At 40.7% G+C, this 22,656-nt stretch overlaps 1 protein-coding gene across 1 annotated transcript in view; it reads right to left on the bottom strand.

The window, feature by feature from the left end:
• Positions 1–10,241, bottom strand: part of ptchd4 (patched domain containing 4) — a 37,464-nt gene extending 27,223 nt beyond the window's left edge. Inside the window, exon 1 of the mRNA XM_076756067.1 lies at positions 9,226–10,241. Within this exon, the coding sequence (XP_076612182.1) occupies positions 9,226–9,825 (600 nt within the window). The 5' untranslated portion in view covers positions 9,826–10,241. The remainder of the gene's footprint in view (positions 1–9,225) is intronic.
• Positions 10,242–22,656: the final 12,415 nt, after the last annotated feature.

Genomic DNA, 22,656 nt, shown 5'->3' on the forward strand with positions numbered 1-22,656 from the left:
CATTACGCCACAAGTTACAATATTTTATGTTTGTATTTTATGTAGTCTGATAGCAGAAGTGAAAAAGAAAATGGTGGCCAAAGAACGTCTTACGTAAGGTCTGGCACACACTGGAACAATAAAAATGTCTAAGAACTTATTTTGTAAATGTAGCTACGACTAGTCACTCAAAGACTGTTTCAAAACTTGGAAGTATTTCTTTCTGACAATCTTCGGTCTGGAATTCACAGAAGTTCACCCTGTGTCTGTTTCACACGGTTCAGTATAAACTCAAGCTACACTTTTTCATGGCTGGTGCTGCAAGCCAACCTTTTGCTAGTCAGCATGCTAGGCTGATGACACTTATGGAATGTTTCTACTGTTTCAAAGGTGTCAAGGCAGCTTTTTTTTTGGCAACTTTGAGATCATATTTTTAGCCTGTAATGTTAGTCATAACTACTATAGGCCTATTGGCTATTGATAGTGTAGCATCCCTCAGTAAGAGACGACAAGACACTATCTAGTTTTGCTAATGTATTAACGAGAGCAGGCCTACATCAGTTGCTATGAACCACAGCCAATGGCGAAACAACAAATCCTATTATATGTAACTGTAGCTTACTGTTAGCTATCTGAAACTCCTCGCAGGAAAAACAAAACACATTCCCTCTAACTCTGTGCGAATCACATCTACACTATGTCACACAAGCAACAGTGACCAGTACAGTATTAGCTCTTTAGCTCAATGCATTTCCACACTAGTGTTAGCTTTCAATGATAATGGCAGCCACTTGGGGAATGACTCGTTTAAATATAAAGTGCATTATCTGATTATTATAATTAATGCAATCATGCACATATATTAAAGCTATATGCTTATTCAGAGTTACTTCAGGTCTGATTGAATAATATCTTAAAACACTCACATAATAAATATTCCCCGTGGCCCATTTAATCACGAAAGCAAGACATGCACCCACACGTTATGATATGAATTTTAACTCCTGCATGACACAGATTTGTTGCTGCGACCAGAACAATGTCAACTTTAATTTGCAGCTTATTGTAGATACGATTTATCTTGTTATGAACACAATAATCCAGCACAATCAAACAGCCACAATATGCTGTTCACAGCAGGCAGCTTGATATAAATCTCACGCTTCTAGATAAAAGGTTCCCTGTGAGAGTTTGGTTCAATTTCTGTAAACAATTTACTGCTGTGAGGAAAAAAAGACATGAGTTCTTTTGCAATGAAATTATGGACAACAGGATAAATTAGTGGTGGTGGACACTGCCGCTTGAAATCACATATTTGATAACATTCATAGGTCAACAGCCAGTCCTCCTACTAGAGTCGGGCATTTTATAACTGGCTAATTCTAATATATCAGTTTATTAGGCAAGATCTGCAAATTATTTTTGTGCTACATTATTACTCTCAAAACACTCCCACTCTGTGCTTCACATTTGTCTTTTCATGACAGTGTACATGTGTGTTTATGCAATGTAATCACTCAGTAATTGCTGAGTGAACTCAGCTTCAGCTCTAATTTCACTTGTGTAATAGCACAAAGCTCAAATCAATCTATTCCACTGACTTTCCAAACTCATTAAAGCATTTCAAATGATTCTGAGTAGTCACAACTTATCTGTAAACGTCTGCATCGCACACTGAGCCAATACACGCTTAGACTGTGTGCAGCACTGAAACACATGCACGCCTGTCAAGGTCCCACGTAGTGAATACTGAGACATAATCAGGACAATTTCTATTAAAATGTCTGTTTGGTTGAGCTTTTGAAAATGCTTTGTGTTCTCTTCTCCCTTTAGACACTCTTTAGCAAAGAGAAAATATACTTCTCAGTCTGTGTATGTGTCTGTGAGCGTGTGTGTGTGTGTGTGTGTGTGAGAGAGAGAGAGAGAGAGAGAATGAGAGTAGGTGCCGAGTGGGGAACCACACACAAGTAAAATGTGTGGATGTGTGATATCTGTGTGAAGTTGAGTGATATGTGCAAAGGAAAGAAGGGACAACTCTGGAGCTTTGTGAGAAGAGATGGAGGTGACTGATGGAAGAGGTGGAGGAAGAAGCTTCCAGGTTTCATGAACACATTTAAACAGAGAAACTCAATTAAGAATGTTAATATGTTATTAGTGTTTATAGATATCCTTGGTTAAAGGAGCACTTCACCAATTTCACATGTCAAAGTATAATGTTTCTGTGGCTCTAAAGGTCTATGCAAAAATGTGTTACAGTGCTAAAAAGTGAGCACATGGAGTCTTCAAGATGTAATCCTTATTATTTCTGTCCTGGCTGATTTGGTACCACCTAATACTGCAGGGCTACAACATGCAACATTAGAGCAGCTGGTGTATTTGTTTACAGTGCCTCATTCTGTACAAAACTTACTTTCAAAAAGTGGATGAAACTGTTATGAGGCTTCAGCAGTCCGAGTTAGACGAATTAAGTCGGTATCTTCTCTCATTATATTTAATTATAATTATATTATATCAAGTCTGCCTTTGTGCTTCCACAGGCAGAGAGCTGTAACACAAAGCGAGAATTTGGTACTAAAACTTTGAAAGACACCCACTTGATTTGTGTAACTCAGATTGCTGAAGCACCATATTAATTTCTGCTGAACTTAACAAAATGGGCATTGTGGACTTTGTCCGCATCACTTACATCTAAATCACTTGAGAAGGGATTTCTTTGGGGCCAGTGTGAACAGGAGGAACAACTACAGCGGCCAAAAACCTTCTCAGTTTTTCAACCTTGTCAGTAGTGTTGGAAGACAGAACAGAAAAAAATGTGAATCCTTTGTCCTTTAAGGGATTAAAGCATAGCTTCAAAGCATATGCACGTACCACAGTAGCTATATCATAGACTAAGCTGACATGCGCCTACTCAAAAATGTAACTACATGTCAGGGGAGATACCACAGGGGGACCGCAAGAAGTGAGACTGGTCAGCATGAGCTGCTTGCATTTTCTCTGTGGAGACCACTGAAAGTGAAGACAGCTCAGCTTAGGTGTATTCTCTCTTCCAGTAACACTCATTTTGCAAAGCCATCTCCGCTGCAAACCATGTAGAAGGCTTCTTTCTGTAAGATGAAATAGAAGTTAGATGTAACTTCATTATGGAGAATAGAATTGAAGCAGGACACAGCCCAAACATATAAAACACATACTGTGTACATTTTACATGACTCCATGCAAGTGTCAACATAAAAAAATTTAATTTATGCTGAAATTCTTGATTAATGGCTTTGATGCGGCTTCAGAAGACATCTGAGGATTGTATTGACTGTTTTTTTATTGCCATGTACCCGAAGGCACCCTATGGCAGGCCAGTTATTGACACACATACAGCTAACCCCATCAGCCAATTCCTGTGGCTCATCTGCTCTCCCATCCTCCAATCACAGCCCCTCTCCTGCAGCATTTAAACTGTCACAGACCTTCTGCATATCAGCTGTTTTCCTCCTTTCACGCCACTGCGGCTCTCACCTCCAATTTTATGATTTATTAAAGAGAATGGGGGGTGTAAAACAAAGGTTGACCTTAGCTTGACATTGCCATGCAGCACACAACCTAAACTGCCCAATAACTTAATTCAATCCAGCACTCAATTTCTCCATCCTCTCATGAATGTAACAAGAAGCCTGATCTTGTCAAACACAATATTATTAGTGTTAGAATAATGTAATGCAGACATAGCACACCTTTGCCTCCTGCTATAAATACATTTAATCTGTCCGAGCTTCTTTCTATGGAAGCCCAGAGCGGCAAACTTGCTCTTTTATAAGGTCTCTTTTTATCACAAGATGACAACTTAATTATCTCATTATCTTGAGATATCAAACTGGCAACTCAAGACAATGGGCTGAAACAATAAGCACCATAAAATTTGATCAAGAAAAATCCTAATCTTGATTACAACCATGTGACCACAAAATAGAATTTTGTGGCCCTCATTTATATTAAATCCCATTATCTTGAGATAATAAATAATATTATCTGAAAACATCAAACGTTCTCAGCCTGAAATGTATATATCTTGTATTCTCTTTCTTGTGTGGTTGAAATAAGCCTGGTTTTGTGCTCCCTGACATTGGACATTGGACAAAAAACTGAGCCAATCAAAACATCAATATACGGATGTCTTTTTCCTCTGCGCAGAAGTCATAACTCACTAGAGCCCGACTGGCCAATATTAATTAACAGCCACCCATTCGTATTGGCTTATATGTGGACTGATAAGTAATACAAGTAAGAAATTGCAGACCAGCACACAGCTTCAACAGCTATTCCATCCACAACGCATCAATTGATCAGCAGAAAATTCAGCAGAAAAGATATTTAGTTCACCTGCTTCACCAAGGATCATAGAATTTTCAGTACTCAGCAATTTTCTCATTTAAATTATTAATCAATTATATGAAAAAACAAATGACAGAGTAATTGCGAATGAAAATAATCATTAGTTGAGGCCCTCACATAGAAATGCCAAAGATATATGTGAGGTAATCTTAAAACAGAGTCTGTATTACACAGTTATTCCACCAGAGCCAATTGACAAGTTTGTTTTTCAGATTGCACACTGTATCTTGATCACAATTCATTAAGACAAAACAAGAGTGGACAGCCATGCTAGCAACTCTATGACTCTATATTTAGGTACACAGCAGTGCTTTGACAGTGCTAACATGCTCATGCTAGCCCTAAATGCAGAATACAACTGAGGCTGACTGGAGCATGAATAATTTGTGCAAGTATTTGATCATAAATGAAAGCACTGAAGAAAGTGAACACTGAAACTGATGGTGGTGCTAGAAGAAAAGCCAGCAACCACTAAAGCGATTAAAATCAGTTCTGAGAAAAACTGTACCAAATTTTATGGTAAGCCATCAACAGCTGTTGAAATATTCCAGTTTGAACCAAAGTGGTCCAACCAACCAGCTATACCCAACACTGCCATCCTTGGCAAGAAGGTCTATCTGCAGGCACACAGTAGCTAGAAGACATTCCTGCCACATGATACACCCTCAAAACGGTTAAGTTTAGGCAGCAAAACTACTTGGTTAGGATTAGGAAAAGACCTCAGGAGTGTGTGACGTTGGTCACAAGATAAGATATTCCTTTATTAATCCCACAGTGGGGAAATTTCCAGTATTACAGCAGCAAAGTGGATAGCAAAAAATAGAGGGCATCAGGAAAAAAGACAGTAAATAGCAAACAAGTAATATAAACAATATAAACAAGGAATTTTGAAAAATATGAACAATTTAAACAAGGGGAAATACAGACACTAGCAACCTAGTATGGCGAAACTTAAAAATATGGGAGTGGTAACAATATATAGTGTTTTCAGGTTTACACCATGGCACAGAGGAAATACCAATATTGCACATTGGAAATTAGACACGTCACCTGTCAGGAAATGTAAACTCAAATCTGTCCTCAAAGACAATGGGATAGTTCAGTCAAGATTCAGTAACAGGCGTGTGAAAAAGATATGCTCATCCATGGTCACTCTGAGCTTCCGTATTCAACTGCAACATGTTAGTCTATAACATTTTGATGACTGGAAAACAGAAGTCCATATTTGCATGACCTGAGACAAGCTGTGCCCTGACTGTCAAGAAGGGAAATCTCAAATATTTGGGCCCTATTGGCTATCAGCAGATAATCACATAGCAGCACTGCCATATGTCCAATCTGTTGCTGTAACAATTTTGGCACTTCAACCAGCAATCAACAAGCTCTAATTAACCGTCGGACATTAGCGCGGTGATGTGGTTGCTGGTGGAATGAATGCAGGATGAAACCACAATATGAGAGCTGGCAGGTATCTCTCAGAGTTGTCATATCTCACATTTCTTTAGAATGCTGCTTATTTGTACTTCTTGATCAGGTTCAACTCGATATTAATTTCTATATTAGACATAGTTTTCTTTAATATGTTGGCATTGTCCAGTTGTTCAAGAAGCCCCATTCTCCTTGTCTTTTTTCCCCATCATACTCCTTGATGTATTTATATTTTGTTAAACTGACAGTTTTAAAAGATTACACAACTGAAAATACAGCAGACAGAGCAAAACAAAGGAGACATATTTTAAGCATTTTCTCCTGGGAACAGAGCTAAAGTTCAACTCAGCAAAAAGTAGGACTTTTGACGAAGACTACGTCTGTATAACAAGCACAGAAATAAACCCTGGTTGTGACATCAAAGAGGAGGATGAAGCATAAGAAGCCAGGCAAATGAATTAGCCCAGACAGCTCATCAAACAGGCAGACGGAGAGAAGAGGGATTCAGGAACATGGAGGGTGCAAAGAGCCCGATAGAGAGCGAGGAGAGCTGGAGAGGAAGGAGGTCGCATCAACCTTCAAGGAGAAGTGTAATTCATGTTGGAGAGGAGTTAATGATAATGTGAGTACGCCTGAGTGTATCCGTACTGTATACTGTAGACAGTATGACAGGCACATGTCAGGATGTGCATACATCAAGATTTTAAAATATGAGTTCACGCAAAGTACCATAAAAAAGCCCACTTATAGGCCAAATGATTATTACAGCTATCCAATTATTAGAGAACAATTATTCCCCCCAAAAAATTGGTACTCGGTTTGCACATTTCAACTGGAAGGTCAGTTTTTGGGGGGAAAAATGCAATTTGAAGATGGCCCCTTGGGCTTTCAGAGACTGTGATGGATGTTTTCATTATTTTCGAATGTTAACGGTCAGTTTGTGCTGATTCGCAATCAGATCGTATATCCACAATGGAAGGAATGAATGTTTTTTTTCCTACTCATACTGATATTAAGACATTTTTAACTAACTTACTATCAGAACTGAGATGATATAAAAATAATCTCCAGAATCTGTACCCAACTGTGAATTTAGAGAGGTTTCTGTTGGAGCATCATGTCCGCCTGCTGATCCCCGTTAATCAGCGCGAGTGATGTGTGAATTTGAAATCCTTAATTAACCAGTTTGCCGTCGCTTTTCCATGGATCCTGCACCCCGCATCTCTGCTCTCCATATGCCTGCTCACCAATAAGAGTAGTTAACATTAGGGATATGATTTAGTTTGTGACATGAGAGATAAGATAATAATGTTAAATTGAACATGATGCTGTGATACTGTCGCACAGACTTTTAAAAGGAAGCAATTAGCATCTGCCATCTGCGTAAAACCCATAATATCCCCAAATACAACACGTTAAGTTTTCCTTTGACACTGAGACTAAGTTGTCCATGCCGGCATTTCACTAGTATGCTGTGGTGTAATTCCCACCAACCCCTCCTACTCTCACCAGCCCCTTGCAATCACCTCCTGGCCATCTAGAATAAACATGATTGGACAATATGAAAACAAAGACCATCACCCAGTCCTAATTAATAATCAAAATCATCTGTCCAAAAAATAAAAAATCAGCAGTTAAATGCAACTAGTCAATGAGCCAATTATTTTCCCCATTAATCATTTGAACATAAGAAAACAGAGAAATGGTCATCATGATTTCCTAAGGCACAGGGTCTTCAATGAAGAGCAGCAAATTCTACATTAATGAGAATCTAAGCCATCAAAGTGTTTGGCATTTTTTGCTTGAAAAATGATTCAAACCGTGGAAGCTAAAAAACTCTGAAGTAACTTGTCTTTCCAATAACGATGTCCCATTCCACAGGATAAATGACAGACTCACTGTGAGCAGTCCTCGCTGGAACTACTTCTTATGTAACCTCAAAGACTCAGCACCACAGACTAAACTCCAGTGGAACTGGATTGCAGCATCAGAAGCTCAGGCTTCCGATTGTATTTTGAGGTGAACTAACCCTTTACCAATCAGACAGCCATGTGACAATGTGAGACATGCGACTGGACAGCAATGATATGCAGAGGCAATAAATATAGCGCAACAGTGATATAAAATGGAAGAAGCGGGAATATGCAAAAAAAACAGTTAAAATTCACAACCCATATTGGACTCCAACCTGTCATCCAAAACAAGAACACACTCTGTGTCCCTTCACCTGAATATCAGGACCCAAACAGTGTGCAACAGGACGATGAATGGCCTCACTACTCCACTCAGACACTGATGCTGCGGGGATTGCTCACACTGCTGTGGCAGCTCTCAATGGAAGTTACAGCCCGCCATGCTGAGAGCAGGCTTCTGATATCCACTTGTGTCAGTGTGAGCCCGCCGTATGTGTGTGGCAGACAGGGAAAAAGCAGTGTGTATTTCATAATCTAATTACCCAGTGCTGTATAAGCTGGTTGTTACATTGACTTTACGTGTGCTCGTGTCCCTATCGGACCTGTACAGTACTGTGAACCCGACTCAAGGCCGTGCAATAGAGAATGATAAAAATGCCTTACCCCCTTCACAAAAAGCTCCCATCATGCAGCAACTTCACCTGCAACCTCACAGGGCACTTAATAATGATGACAATTGGTGCAAATTGTAGTAACACAAAAATCTGGGCAAATAGTATTTATTGCAAATCATGCACGTGTGCAACAGCTTGTCAGTATAAAAGCCTGATCACACAATTTGCACCGGGCTCCATCTGCAGAGCACATCTGCACTTGAGGCTCCTAAATGTGCACCTGTATCTCCATGAACCATCTTGACATGTTTGGTTGTTTGTTACTGCTGCTAAAAGCGCGTGTGTGATTGATATGGCTGCATGTGTGCAGTCAGATCCCACTGAGCAACTGAGAGCAGGATCTGGGCCAGCAGGATTCCTGGGACTTTATTAGCTGTTGGAGCCATGTCATGCTGCATGTGCAGACAGGAGAAGGCAAAGGGGAAACACTGCATCAAAAAAAAAAAAAAAAAAAAAAAAAAAAGACAGGATACCCCTGTGCGCGCGCGCGCGTGTGTGTGTGTGTGTGTAAGAGCAGAGAGGCTTCATACAGCCAATCAATTCACCTGCACCAACAAGGGAGAGAAAACTGCAAAGCCGGCTGTCTGTGTTATGGAGAGGGTTCCCCCTCCGGCTGATAAATGTTGCAATCTGCAGCCCCACATCACAGCCGGAGCGAATACAAGTCCATTGCGTTCATTCAGAAATTATGGCAAGCTCCGAGGGCCAGCCTGCTACAGCTATTCACATGCTGACTGCTGCTGCACTGTCACCACGACTCTGATGAAGAGGTTTTTTTGGTGGGGGGACAGCGTGCACAGACCTGTCTGGCATGCATATAAGAGGAGCTGTAGTGTGTAAAATCTCACCTTTAATGTGGTGTTTGGATAGCTCACGGGCACCTTATGGAAAGTGCTGTTGGAAAGCACAGCCTGTCTGATATCTTCGAAGATGGTGATGATATCATCCAGGAGGCAGCGCTTGTCCCTGTGGCTCAAGACGCAGAGGTGCGCGAACGTGTAATTGAATCCCTTGTAATTGACGCGCAAATCCAACACCTGCTTGTGGACCTGCAGGACCTGGTCGGCCAGCTCCAGGATGTTCCCCCCGGACTTGGCCAGCAGGATCAGCCTGCCATATCTGCCCGGGGTGTGCAAATCCGAGTATAGCTTGTGCTTCGACTGGTCGATGGGAAACAGGCTGTTGGCGAGACTCCGCTCGATCTTGGCGAGGCTGTGAGTAGGGGCGACCAGCACCTCCAGGTCCGTCTCCGGCTTGAATCGGCTGAGCACGGTAGATCCGAAAATGATGGTGAGCACCGCGGGGACAGTGAGGAAGAAAACGGGATGCCTGCTAACGAATAAACCCAGCCAGTAGAACGAAGCCTTGAGCCCTCTGTGTATCACTTGCCGCAGCATCCTCCACAAAATCCAGCTTGCAGATGCCCCGTCTCCTCCGATGAAGCACATGTGACATCAGACTCCGTTCCCCGGCTTAGTCCAATTCGTAAGAGAATTACACCAGGCTACACCACCACCATGCACACACGTTCACACACGCACGCACACGCACACACACACACACACACACACACACACACACACACACTCACACACACACACACACACACACTCACAACACCTGGAAAAACAGCACTGCAGCAATCCGCGGCAAGACGGACGGACACACACAGACAGGCAGACAGTCAGAGAATCATCGCGCATCAGCCGGTCGAGACAAGTCCGTGTCGTCCGCTCTCAAGCCATTCCGCCTCCGTGTGATGGAAAAGGCTGCGAGTCTCCTTCGCTGCACCGGCTGCAGTAGCAGCGACGAGCCGCGGCGGCGTGAAGTGCATGTGTGCCTCCTGTCTGCCTCTACAGCGCTCACACCAGCGGTGGCGCCTGATTTATGTACTTAACTGTAACCATGTGGCGGGGTGCAGAGGGGAGGGAGGGAGCTGCTGCCTGGTTATTTTAGGAACAGTGGAGGCAACAGGCAACATGAGAGTTGTAAAATGTTCCTGCAGGTGGCTGAAGGACCGAGAGCACTCGCAGGGATGAGTCAGTGTTGCCTTCATGAATGGGGAAAACCCACATTGTGCTGTGTGCTTCTTGCAGAGTGCTTTATACAGGCCAGGCAGGGTGGCAATACAGACCCCCTGATTTTTCTCTCAAAAATAACATGTCTGTTTAAAGGCTTTTCAGTGGGTCATTCCAAACAAACTCCAGCCATCACCGCTTCTGTTAATCAGTATTATTTGATGTGGAATTTGACGTTCACTCCATGTTTTGTGCCTTTGTCACTAAAAGAAAAGAGCAGCCGCACGCATAAGGCAGTCTCCAGACTATTTTTGACACTATTCCATCACTTACATTATTTATGGTATTGTGAGAATGTTATGTGGATGGACATGATCATTGTCTGAAGTCCATTTGACAGCCATTCTGATGGGCAAGGTCAAACGGCAGTGACGGCAGGCATGCTGTATTTTCCAATAGATGATAAGATTTGACCTTGAGTCATCTCTTTGGTGGAAGTGTTTTTCAAGCCTCAAAGCTTCAGCAACACTACTTTCTTCTTGAAATCAATGCATTTCAGTCTGACTCATCATCATCAGTGGCTTTGAGCCGACTACCAGTGGCAAGTACTGCTACAGTAGTGCACTGCTGCTGAGCAGCACCGTCTTCAAATTAATGTGGTTCATATATAAAAGACTATTAATGCAGTTGCAATAAATCATGTTTTTTGTGTCTTTACACCAAAGGTTTCTTTTCACAAATAACCCATTTACATCCTTTCAGATCTAATGCTTGTTATTAGTCAATGCCTTCCAAAATAAAAATGGTTCATATGACATGTTTTGTGATGCCGCTATGGTTAAGGTATAGTTGACTTGCTGAGTCAGAGAAACATCATTATTTGGTTAAAATAATTATTTGTCACAGTTAGCAGGGTCATGGGTAAAAGGTGCTGGTAGAATACAGAGAAAAACCGTGGTCTTTGAGGTTGTATAACAAGGTTTTGCTACTTTCACCTTTGCTTCTGTATAGAGTCATAATCCACACAGCTGCTAGATGTCTGTGTCATTTACATAAAATATGTTGTTTTTAGGCATTTTCAGAAACTGCTTTTCATTTACTTTCGGGGGGCAATATCTCAGAACACACAATAACAAGGTACATGTACTTCTGTGTAAGACCACACATCAGTATTGTCTTGATGCTGCTGGTTTTCAGGATATGTCATTGTCCTCTTTCCCAGTGTCAGTGCATGTTAATGCATCACCAGCACATCCGGGCTACTCTATCCTGACTGTGTTTTTTGTTTGTATGGTGAATCCACTGTCTGCTATGGGCATTATATGAGACAATATGGCTGCTGTTTGTTGAACTGTAGAGGTTGCTTAGATTGCCTGCAGTCCATTGAGTTATGTATTTTGAACATCCTTCCCACAGCTCGTTTTATGAATGTAGGAGTGAGTGAAATGCTCAAGTTTCAAGAGATATCCATCCAGGTGGTTGGAGGCTGAATCGCTCTGGTTTCAAGATCATGATGAATTGCATCAGTTTTATAATATAAAAGTCATCAATACAGAATAATGCACCTTGCAAATACATGAAGTTGAGTTTGCGAGGTGCTTCTCTTCTATGAGTACAATTTTAAAAAGTGGTTTTGTCATAGTTGGGAGGTAAATTCAGAGCCTGTTTGATCCACTGCAGGACAAAAATGACCTTTGTGTGTTAGGCTTTCGCCACTAAATAGTTTGGACCCAAGGATGCAGACACAGGACTTATACAAACAAACAATGATTTATTAACAAAATGGAATAACAAAAAGCGCAGTTGAACGAGTGGGAAAACAACAAAACTAAAGGCGCAGTCAAAAGGAGCGGAAAAAACTAAAGGAGCTCCGACGAGGCGGGTATGAAGTCTAGGCACGCGTGGAAGCGGCAGGTAGGCACTGGAAACAAAAGAAGCACATTATAAGTGGCAATACTGAACAGTGGAACATTAACTGTGTCTCAGGAGGAGAGGAGGACAAAAGAGACGGGAGGATGAGGAATAATCCAGCACCGGTAAGAGAGGGCTCTCTCCTTAAATACTGTGATCCTAACATTGGGTCCTCTTTCAGGCCCCTCCCACATGTTTCTCTAATCTATTTTGCACATGAACCCCATAAACCAACCTGTATTCCGATGATGGAATATTACCCTGCCCCAGGTTTATGATAAGAAGCACATTTGTGTACAAATATGCATCATGTAAGAATGATATAATCTGAAATATTAAAAGTATAAATGTGCAACTGTTTAGTCTCGTACTGGCAAAAAAGAAAATAAGGGATCTGTGAGAAACTTGAAAAACAATTGTCAAATTCAAAGAAGCAACACTGAAGATATTTTGACTTTTAGTCTCTACATGGGTCCACCTCCAAAAAAAAAAAAAAAGCATCCTACACTTCCCATAATGCAACTCAATAGCATCTTTAGTTAGACCCTCACACCTTGGTAAAAGCACAACACATTTTCTTTCTCCTCCAGTACTCTCCACAGAATACTTTCTGCTTTGATGTGTAAAATGTGTGAAAATGACAGAGCCATAGATTAGGTAAAAATAAATAAATAAATAAATAAAAAATTAGGAGCCACCTTAAGACCTTTACCATTTCAAATTACCAAAGAAATTTTCATTTAATCAAATTACCACAAAGTAATTGCCACACACTCAACCTGGGACCTCTGGAGCCTCCTGAGGGTCTGGGACCCTGAGGCAATTGCCTGCTTTGCCCAGTTGGTAATCCTGCTTTGGGATAAGTCTGTTTTTTATTATTCCTCTTAAAATCTACTTACAAAGTGGAAAACTTTAATTTGTGCTAATAACAATAGGCGCTACACCAGCTGGCTGCTTGTTGACCAGTTTCACAGACAAGGATTAATCCTTGTCCTGGTCTAACATCTTCTACTGAACATCTTATCACTGAAAAATCAATTACGGCTCAGGATTAGGATTAACTCGTGCCTGTAACACTGTAAATACCATTTGTATTCTCTTGGGTTTACATCACTGAAGCCCTTTCCCAGTCTGTATACAAAGGAAGCCAATGAAAAGTCCCCCAGACCAAGATCTCATTGCGTAATTGTTGGAGACTGATGACATTGTTAATCACCCAGACCTTAATCCCGCCTTCATAGAGCCTGATTTTCCAAGCAGCACCTCTTGTTGTTGGAGTGGCAGCTGTGGAGAAGCAGCATAAAAAGTAGGGCATGTACAGTCGCTACCTCTGCACCTGAATAATTTCTTGGCATGAGTGAAACCTCATTCGCCAGCATGCCAAACAGGCATCCTGAGCAAAAGATGCAGCAGGGTTATTTGTTTTTATATGTTTCCTTTGATTGTCAGGAGCTGTTTGGATGAATTTGCAGATTTAAATGACAAAGCTCCAGCCCTGCTCACTAGACCTGCTCAAAGACCACTTCAGAATTCATGTCTGTGCACTTTCGCTGAATAAATCATCAGACTTTCGAGCCGTTCAGCGTTCCAAAAACTCATTCCTCAGAACGCTCTCACTGCTGAGGTCTTGAGATGAACAACATTCTATTGTGGCACACTATCAGCTGGGCTGGAGTAGCCTTTACAAAAGGCCTCTGTCTTGACACAAAGCATTGGTATCAAAGAGCTTATGGTTGGCTCAGCCATCCAGTCCATCTTGAGTGGCCCATGCAGTGTCACGGGGAGTCTGAAATGGGGCACAAGACATTCTAAAAGAGGCATTATATCAAATGTTGATGCTTTACCCTCTGGCAGAACAAAAAATCAAATTCAACCATCTGTTTTCATGCCATTGCAAATATACCGTGTTATGCTATAGCTGTCATATGCATTTATTAATGCACGTATCCTCGTCTGTACGCATAGTTTGCAGTAACATAAATGCTTTATGGATTACTGCTCTAAGTGGGCAAGAAAATACTGTGTACTCATTCTTTTCTCATTCCAGGACAGTAAATCCTCCCCTCTGGAAGGACTTAATTAAAGGCCACACAGTGACCACATTCCATTTAGCCTCTGATGGGATGCCAAGTGCCTCCTTTAGAAACCTAAGTCTCTGGTCAGTGAGGAGAGGGTCGCTACCAGTAACCTGATCATATTATGACAGTGTTCTGCAGTAAACCAGTGTGCACATAACAGCTTTTCTTTTTACTGTAATTGATGGTGGATGTTGTCAGCGAGATACTGTACATAAATATTTCACGACTCTGGATTTGAGCCAAACCACAGGGAAAAAAAACTGATGTTATTTAAATACAGAAGTTAGCTGCACGTGAATGCAAAAATATCAAACTCTACTGAATATCTGAAATGATCAGTGTTGGTTAAGAGTTATATTAAAACATAAGCTAAGGATAAAATGGCTGTGAAAAGTCAAGTATACAGGAACATGCATGTTTCAGTATCAGTGCTTTCGTCAGATTTGGGAGCCCATGAATACATATGTATCCAGATGACACATGTCATGACGTAGGTAGTTATTAAACATGCCCTTGATATCCTGACATGAATTGTGTGTATCCTTGGGTCTTACTTCATTAAGCCTAACGAAGGCTTTTCTGAATGTTTAAAAACCTGCATGGCTTACACTAGTTTGCCATCCTCCTCCTCCAAGCAAGTAGGAATGATACTTCAAAGGGTGAAGTTAGTCAGTTTAACTTCAATTATGAAATAATGTGCGACTTTGGTTGTTGTTTTTTTGTTTAAAATATTTCACGACAACCATTTTTTAATGCAATGAAATGAAACAAATGCTCTAATATAAATGGAAAACTGGGAAAGTGAGGAAGTCATGTCATTCACTTATTAAATCGTATATAGTGTTAGCAAATTGTGTTTCATTTGCATCGGTCAAGTGTGCCAAATTAGATCCAAGTTTTATTTGAAAAAAAGATGAGGATTTGGAGAGCTGATCCACAGTTTATGGTGAAGCTGGGCAGACAGAGAGAGCTTGGTTGTCTGCTGAAGGACAGATTGATGGACTCTGGGTGAGGAAGGATATGAACTTGAAGCACAGGCAAACATAAATTTTGACAGCATTCAGAAAAACACAAAGAAAACTGCTGACAAAACTTAAACTTGGCCATAGTGTTACTACCACACTGGTAAACTGAACGCTATGCCAATGAGTGGCTGAAGAACCAAGGTTGATGAACTGATGAATGGCAGGTGTGTAGGCTGAGAGAGGTAATGAGCTGACTGATGGCAGGTGTGTGGGAGGAGCAGAGCTTGGAGCCAGGAGGGTAGCCACACCCACACTACATAAACACAAACAGGGAAAACGTAACACATATGGGAAGGGGGAAACTGTTTTTGGCAGTTTTTCCACCTCGCACCCAATGAGACCCTCCAGTTGAATGACCAGGCTTGTCAGGATGTGGCCAATAGAGATCTCTGATGAGAGAGGAGTCCATGGTTAGGTGACGTGGGTTCCAGGCCTCCTGCTCAGGACCGTAGTCCTTCCAATTGATGAGGCCAGTCGCACATATCCAGCAGCTGCTGGAGAATGAAAGCCAAGTGATTCTTGATGGGAGGAAGGAGAATGGCTGGAGGGCCCACAGAAACTGGCCTCAACTGAGAGACATTGGATGTAGGGTGGATTCTTATCGTGCTGGATAAATTAAGTCTTTTGGCAGATGGATGGATTATAATAATATAATATAATATAAATATAATTCATTCTCTTGGGAGGGAAACAGAGGTGGCTGATAACCTAAAGAATACTCAAAAAGGGAACATACCCGTGGCTGCACTTGTAAAGGAGTTTTAGGCGTATTCAATCCATGCGAGCTGGGAGCTCCAGGATAAGGAATTTGCACCTTAGCACTACTTCCAACTCATTGTCGACCTGCTCAACTTGACCATTAGTCTGAGGTTGGAAACCAGAGGACAGACTTAAAGAGGCACCAAGACCATGACAAAAGGATTTCAAACCAGACAGATAGACTGAGATCCACGGCAGAGACAACATCCAGGGAGTGCATAACAGACCAGTGGATGGACACTGATTTAATTTAACATTTCTGCAACTAGGTTGCTATGTAGGAGTGGAGTTAAACTAACCAATAAAATGCCCAGTGGACTTGATGGATGTGAAGGCGTTGAGATGTTTGAATGTAAGCCAAGTTCTTATGGTCAGTCCATACCAAAAATGGCTGCTCAGCTCAATCTAATCTCATCATCACACAGCTAAACAGGGCAGGTTGTACCTTAAAATAGAGGAGAGAGTCAGCAATATGACACAGTTAAAACAGCAAGTTTTGCTAACTAATATCACAAATCTTAATTTTTTTATTTTATTTTATTTATTTATTTTTTTTTTTTTTTAACAAATTAGAGACATTAGAGACATTAGAGAGATTGGTTGGTCAGTCAACCTGTTTGTTCCAGACAACAATGTCTGAACACCTTTTTGATGTATCAATGGATGTGTCATCAAATTTGGATGAATTGATGATTTTGGTGATCCTCTGACTTTTTATCAACACTGTAAATAACATTCCTGTAAAATAACAATGAAATGCTGGCAGCAGAGACACCAGCGTTACATTGTAATTCTACAGTCATCATAACGTTGAATGATATCACAGTCTATTACAGTAAAAATGAATGGAGTATATTTCTATGATTATTTGAATATTGCACTAATATTTTGCTCGGGGGTTACTTTAAATTCAATTAATAGGACAATAACTCAATTAGTCAGCTTGAAATATTTAAAACATCAAACTTCAATGCAATTAACATGAGAACTTTATTGTTCTGTGAGCTTCAAAACATGCAATATTTTTAAGAATGTGCAGACACATGGAAACAAGGCCGATTAGTGTCTGATGGAATCAACAGTAATAAACTCCTGAGACATAAACTTGAAGTTATCCCCTTCCAAATTACTGTGATTTATCGTACCATGTTGAATTTGACCTCTGATCAATCAACTGGTACAACGAAAATAAGTGTTTAACGTATAAAAAATCCTCTGAGGGACACATGTTTTCTAGGTGTACTTCAATGCATTCTCTGCTTTCTGTGACAATATCTAGAAAAGCCTTCTGACAATATGCATCATTAGCAGCATTACCGTACTGTTAGGAACAAGTTGAAAATGTGTATGAAATCCATTTTGGAAGAAGAAAAAGAACATTATTAAAAATATGCATCAGCAACATTTGGGGAGAAAAAAAAATGTTGGTAGGCTTGCTTTAATTCTTAAAATAATCCTGTGAGGTAGGTTTTTGTTTTACCTCCGAAAACAGAGCTGTGAGGAAGGTGCATGCTTAACTTCAGGGAGAGGAACGCACCCTGGACTTCCCCTGAAGTCCCACTGATGAGGTTCTTCAGTAGTGTGGAGATGTGTGTAGTGACAGTGGCAGACTTCTTCTGGACCATCACAAGATTCCTCATGGAGATTCAATATTCTCTGCTAACTCACTAAATTAAGGTGGCTAACAGCATCACAGACCTACTGTCATAATTTCTTGCTCTAGTTCCATTTTGTTTGTTTGTTTGTTTTAATATATCTTTTTGATTTCTATATATGTGAACACAGCACTTAATCTAACTGTAGTTAAACTGTAACATGGAACAACATTTAGTTTGTAATGGTCACATCACTCATTTCCATACAATTGAAAACAATTTTCAATGACATGTAAGTTCAGATAGAGATTTTTTTATTTGTCATTTTCTTATTTATTATTTATTTCTTATTGTCGTTTTTGTAGTTTTTGGTTTTGGTGTTGTTGCAAATTTTAAGTGTCTACATGATTTGGTATTTTTGTTGATCATTTTTATCATATCAGGAAACAGCAGGAGCCTTTCAGGAGTTTCCTCAGGTAATGCACACATTCATGTGGCTTTTTCCCTGCTGATGCTTCATTCAGTTGACTCAGTTTTTCATTTGATGGTGGTGGAGGCGTGTCGCCTTTACAGCAAGTTCTCAGCTCGACCTAGCAGTCTGGAAGCCATCACTTCAGTGGTAGAGAAGGTGAAGTGCTGTCGTCCTTGTTGGTCACAGCAGATTAAATAAGATATTTTGTCAAGTTTGATTGCATTAACATAAATAGGATTTTGAGTTTTATTGTGTTTGCTTACAGGCAATTCACACAAGCATGTATGGGCGTCCAGGTGCTTGTTATGTGGACATTTCAGGGGACAGGGTCAATGCTAAAGTGGACAGGAGCCAGGTTCGTCAGGTTAGCTGTCATTTTTGCAGCTTTTTTAGAACAGCTTTTTTTTCTGCAGACTACCACTTTTGTGATTCCAGGTGTGCAGACGTTCATAGAAGTGTGTTTCTCCTGCAGAGTGTGTGTCCTGCTGTCCAACTCCACCAGTGAGTCTGGCTGACCACGGTGCAGTCACTGAGGCCGTCTCTGTCTTGAAAGCAGTTAAAAGACCCTTAGTCGTCATTAGCAAAGGTGAGTAAGCTACAATCATTGTTGCATCAGAGCACAGATAAGTCAAGATTAAGTGAGTATTGTTGTGCCCAACAGGAGCAGCCTATGGCCGAGCAGAAGCCGGGTTTTGGTTGTGATTCTAAAATAAAATCTATGAAATTCAACAAAACAAGTCATACAGCATCAGACCTTAAGTCTCAGTCTACATTCTGTGCTTCTGTGTCAGACTTGCAAACTGCTGTTTCGACACTATACTTGAGTGACAGAAAATAATAGGCTGTCCCTCTCATGGAGACTGAAGAAAAACATGAACATAGTCATATAAATCTGTATAGCAATCAATAGCTGTCTGTTCAAATCTGAGGTTATATCATACACTGTTTATTCTACATACACTAAATTGAGATACCCCCTCCAACAGAGGGTGTCTTGAATTTACATGCTGCATTTAGATGGGGCTGAGGAATCAGTCTGGCTCACCAGTGCCCCCTCGGCCTAACTGCATGGGCTCTTATTTAGAGGCCATGGAAGGAGACAGAGCTTGAGCCACGAGGAATGAGCAAATACCAATCTCATGAGAGATTCTGAAGGGCATGAGGTGAGTGGATTGTCGATTGTGCGTGCGCGATTGTCAAGCCTGATGGCTAGAAAATATGAGTCAAAATTATTGATTTCATCGCGTGAATCAAGTTCATGTTCTAACCGTTCATTTTTGACACAAAACCCATATGGAAGAGTAACAACAGACTGATTAGCATCAACGGCCTCCACCCAAGCCCTCCCTCTCAAGTGAGTGGATAAGTTTATATTGCCACTTGATTAGTTAAGTTGAGTGATATGGTTTACCTTAACTTGGTTGCTGTCAGAGAGGGTTTGAAGGAGTTACTTGTGACGTTCAAGTATTGTCTAAAATATTTAAATACTGGCTATCTTGCAGGGCTGCTCTTACCATAACACTGATTCTGAAAGCTTTACCCATATGAGCCACTGAACTACAGACTTGTCACAAGACTAAAAATAAAGCACTTATGTTTTGCGACCTGACACCAGTAAACCACAGGATGGAATCAATCAAACGTACCGACCTCTTTATGTTTTTCAGTGTAGATAATTTCCAGCTAAGCTGTGTATTTGTATGTGTGCATAAGCGTATGGTTATTTGTGCTGGCTTCAGTCATTCAAATGAGTTGTGCTTCTGAATGTGTCTTGGCTTGCATGTCTTTGAGTATGTGTGTGTGAATATGTGTGTGTGGGGTCTCTGTCACTTTATGAAAGTGATTTTCTGCCTGAGTGGCAAATGCTGGCGATGTCCTGTAATCCTGCAGGGTGCTCCAAAGGCTCCAGTGTCATCCTCAGTGCTAATCAGAGCCATTCATCAGCACCTCCACAAAGACTCACACACACACAGACACAGACACTCATACTGTACTGGGATGCTTCAATGCAATTTTATGCACACAAACAAACTGACAGATGCATATGCCACAAAAATGCACACATAAAGACAGTTTTTCATGCATATGTCTACAAATATGCATTGACAAAATGACACCCACACACATCATCTGCAGGCTAAATATTTTCCCTGTTTGCTCTGTCAAACCTCAGTTTTCCCCATCAGAACACAGCTTAGCTAACTGGCAAAACTGGTCTGACAACAGAAGCATTCTTGTCAAAGTATAAATGAACAAATAAAGATTGAATTTTCTTGTTCACAGTTGGCAAAAGCAGGTTTAGTGTAGCTTCTTACCTCGCTGGCTAAATAGCTGCAGACTAGTTAGAATTTCATGGTTTTGGAAGGGTACTGAGCAAGACTCCTGAAAGTAATTTGCTTCTCAATAATGTGTTTTCACTGAGCATCAGTATCATTTTATTTAGTAAGAAAAGTTTGTGCTTTCCAAAGACAGCGATACTCCTTGAATTAGGGACAGGATCCAGATCTTGAATTAGTATGGAGAAAGCTTATTGGGAGTCCCTCTTCTCTGCGTTCAGTTTGCTAGTCAGGTCACATGAACATTATGTTGACTGGAACACACAGGAAAACACACACACACACACACACACACACTTTTTTTTTTTTTCTTTTGTTTTTTGACTCTAGAAGAGGTTTGATGTCTAAAGGAGGACTCTGCTTATTTTCATGCTGGGCCTCAATTCTACAGCTTTTTTAAGGCTAAAGGATTGATTATGTTAAAAATTCTTCAGCATAGAGCTCCAGTTGCTCAGTTGAAATGTTCAAATACAACCTTTGAAAACAGTAATTTTAAGTGAAGGTAGTTACTGCAATATACCGGCTGTTGAAAAAAATGGTTGGTTTGCAATTAAAGAAGTTATACTGATTGGAATGGACCCATGCTGCAAATTCTGGCTGAATGTTTCTGTGAGGGCATACATACAGTATCTAAATTATTTTTTATTGTAGGTGTTCATGTGGGACTGGTGATGTCCCCTCTTGTCAGCCGTTTCAAAGGTACTTTATGAATATGGGTTTACATAGAAAGTGTAAGGCAGGGAGTTTCAGCAAAGCATGGCAATTTTCCAGTGGTGACGAGACCAGAATGGGATTACACTTGGGGCTGAATGTTTCTTTGTGTCCATTTAATCTTCTCATGGTTCAAATGTGGCAGTAGTTTATCATTGCAGAAAAGGAAATATCTTCAGTCTACGCTGTGGGAGTGATGAGAGGACGGCATCTCTATGTAGTGTGTATTACTGGACTCACTGGACTGAAAAAAGCCATGTGCTGAAATGGGTTGAAATCAACTTGTACTGTATTGTTTCACTTATTTTAGCATACCCTGAGACCTTATCGGTGGACCTGGATAAGTCCATTATGGTTCTACCCCTGAGGAAGCCTGATATTTGGTATTACTGACAATACTGACAACACTAATATACTTGCAACATAAGACTAAACCCTCCGAGTAAAACTATCGTACAGTTGAAAAAAAAAAGAAAGCATAGTTGTGTACATTGATCAAGGAATGCAGCAGCACAGCACTAATAGACAGTAAGGCACATAATGCAGCGACAGACTCAGGCTGTCAGAGGGCCAGGGGCAAAACAAAATACAAAGCATTCAGTTGGGCACCAGTGTGCAGAAAGTCATGATGCATTTATGGCCATTTATGGTGAAACAGTTCCAAACTGTGTTAAAATTGGTCCATTATGTGTCTCAGATAACTACACCTTTGTAATAAAAAACACACAGGGAACCAGTAACTATTTAACCATTTAGAGGCACATAGAGGCCAACTCATTTTCTATAGGGCAGCTCATGTAGCACTGCATTGCATTTTCAGTACACCATGACAAACAGCTGTTGTTTTTGTCTTGCTTTTTTGATTAGATGAGAAGATTGATGTTATTTTCATGTTCGTACAGCAAAGGTGAAGCTACAGCAAATTAGCTTAGCTTAATGAGGAAACTGGGAAACAGCTAGCCTGGCTCTGTGCAATAACAAAATTGACTTACCATCACCTCTAAGATCATTAATTAGCAGATTATATTTTGTTTGGTTATACATTCAAAAACCAAGCCAGGCTGGTTGTTTTCCTCTGTTTCCAGTCTTTGTGCTAAGTTAAGCTAACAGTGGCCGTAACCTTGTATTTAACGGACAATGATCTTTTCATGTAACTCCTCACCAGAAAGCAAAATAAACCGCTTCATTTACATTTCCTGATTTCTTGCATGTGGTGTATAAAGGCAAGTGGTTCTTATACCGAGGATCACATGGATACACACATCTGCCTTGCTGAAAGTAGCTCACAGTCAGTACAAGGATTGTCAGCAAAGTGTCATTTATATTCCAAAAATACCTGCAACACCGTGAGGTTTTGTAATTCTATTTCTGTCT

The sequence above is a fragment of the Chaetodon auriga genome, chromosome 18, assembly GCF_051107435.1.
Source record: "Chaetodon auriga isolate fChaAug3 chromosome 18, fChaAug3.hap1, whole genome shotgun sequence".
Taxonomy (NCBI): Eukaryota; Metazoa; Chordata; class Actinopteri; order Chaetodontiformes; family Chaetodontidae; genus Chaetodon; species Chaetodon auriga.